The 2256-nt window shown below is 46.6% G+C and overlaps 1 protein-coding gene across 1 annotated transcript; it reads left to right on the forward strand.

Annotated features, from left to right (window-relative positions):
* Window positions 1-728: 728 nt before the first annotated feature.
* LOC148253375 (uncharacterized) lies at window positions 729-1080 on the forward strand. The gene is made up of 2 exons (XM_088223344.1): window positions 729-970; window positions 1017-1080. The coding sequence occupies exons 1-2, from the start codon at window positions 729-731 to the stop codon at window positions 1078-1080; spliced, it is 306 nt and encodes a 101-aa protein (XP_088079470.1).
* Window positions 1081-2256: the final 1176 nt, after the last annotated feature.

Consider the following 2256-nt stretch of genomic DNA (forward strand, 5'->3'; position numbering starts at 1 on the left):
TCAGAGACCCAGTGGATTGCTACAGGGTCTTCTGATTCCCGAATTGAAATGGGAGCATGTGACTATGGATTTTGTCACCGAATTGTCCAGGACCTGTTCTGGTCGAAATGCCATTTGGGTCATTGTGGATAAACTAACCAAGACTGTACATTTCTTGCCTATTCGAACCACAGACTCCATAGTAAGTTAGCCCACCTATATGTGGATGGGATTGTTTGACTCCATGGAGTTTCCTCATTTATTGTATCCGGCCGTAACTGCCGGTTCACCTCTCACTTTTAGGATAGCTTCTAAGAAGCCTTGGGGTCTGGGTTGTACTTCAGTACCGCTTATGATCCCCAGATAGATGGTCAATCTAAGCGTACGATCAAGAAATTGGAAGACATGTTACATGCTTACATTCTCGACTTTGGTGATAACTGGTATAGTATTTTCCTCTTTGTGAATTTGCTTATAATAACAGTTACCATTCTAGCATTGGTATGGCCCCATATGAAGCTTTGTATGGAAGGCCTTATCATTCCCTTACTTGCTGGAGTGAAGTTGGGAATCAATGGCACTTAGGACTAGACCTTATTCAGGAAACCATTGAGAAAGTTGCAATCATCTGCAAGAATTTGGCAACTACACAGAGTCACTAGAAGAGCTACGCCGATAATTGTAGGTGACCCTTAGAGTTTTTCGTAGGAGATCAAGTCTTCCTAAAAGTCTATCCCTACAAAGACAAGATGCAGTTTGAAAAGAGAGGAAAGTTGAGCCCTCGATATGTGGTACTTTTTCTTATCATCAAGTGCATTAGACTCGTGGCTTACCGCCTCAACCTATCTCGGGAATTGGTAGGTTTACATGATATCTTTTATGTCTCGATGCTCAAGAAGTACCACCCTGATCCTTCTCATGTTATTTCTCATGATGAGTTAGAGTTACAAGCCGATATGTCCTATGAGGAGGTTCTTGTAGAAATTCTCGGGTGGACTGATAAGGTCTTATGTAAAAAGACGATTCCTATAATGAAGGTACAATGGCAGCACCACACCCCCAGAAGAAGCAACGTGGGAGTTAGAGAATGAAATGTCGTAGAAGTATCCAGACTTATTCGAGAAAAATTTGGGGACTAAATGTTTTTAGGTGGGAGGGATGTAACACCCCACCCATTATTTGGGCATTTGGCCGCTCTAAATTTAAATTAATTTACACCATTCTTGAGATTTGTGATTTTAATTTATTTTTATTTTATTATTTTACTATTATTTTTATTTTAATTTATTTTATATTATTTTGTTTTATTTCAAAGGAAAAAATTAGAAAAAAATCAAAAAACAGTGAAACGGGAGAAAACCAGTTCGCAGGGAAAAATCCCATAAAAAATAGGTTTACCAACACCCGTGTTGGGCACACTATGCGCATACACATGCACGCACAGTGGCCACAGGCCATGCGCACAGTGGCCATGGGGCATGCGCACAACGCACATCGTGGCCGTGGGGCCTGCGTATGGCGCACACACCCCATTCGCACGCTAGAACGCAAGGGACGTGCCCACAGTGCGCACGTCCCCTCCGTACGCATGCACGCACGGGATATGCACACAGCGGGGATATCTCCTCCGTTCGCACGCATGCACGGGACATGCACACAGCGGGGATGTCCCTTCTGAACGCATACACTCACGGGAAAGCACACAGCGCGCACGTCCCCTCTGCACCCACGCACGCACGGGATGTGCCCACAGCGCGCATATCCGCTCCGCACACACGCATGCATGGCACGTTCGCACAAGGCGCACATCTCCTTCGCACATACGGTGTGGGGTCAGGACTAGCGTGCACATCCAGTCATGCGCAGGCAAGCTGTTCGAGCGTCACTTTGCACAAGGACTAGCATCGCACACTTTGCGCATGCCATTCGCACTGCAGGCCTGCACGAAAAGACCCTGCACACTTGGGGCCTGCGAACAGGAGGGCTGCACGCATGGCGCCCAGTACTTGTAAGCCCTACATGCGTGAATGCTAGCCCTTGCACGTGCGACAGTAGGCCTGTGTGCCGGTAGGCTAGCTTGCAGCACGCCAGTCGGGCTCTATCGCCTTGGGCACTCTGCCGCTGCCTTGGGTGCCGCACCGCCACTATTGGTGGAGAAAATTTTCCTCCCTCGTTTTTCATGCAAAGAATCTTTTTCTTCTCTCTCTTCATCAGATTTTGCCACTTGGCATGAATCCAACGGTTCTAAAATTTTATAAATTACCGTCCCCTTCTCTT

The sequence above is a fragment of the Carica papaya genome, chromosome 6, assembly GCF_054855325.1.
Source record: "Carica papaya isolate Zhongbai chromosome 6, ASM5485532v1, whole genome shotgun sequence".
Lineage (NCBI taxonomy): Eukaryota > Viridiplantae > Streptophyta > Magnoliopsida > Brassicales > Caricaceae > Carica > Carica papaya.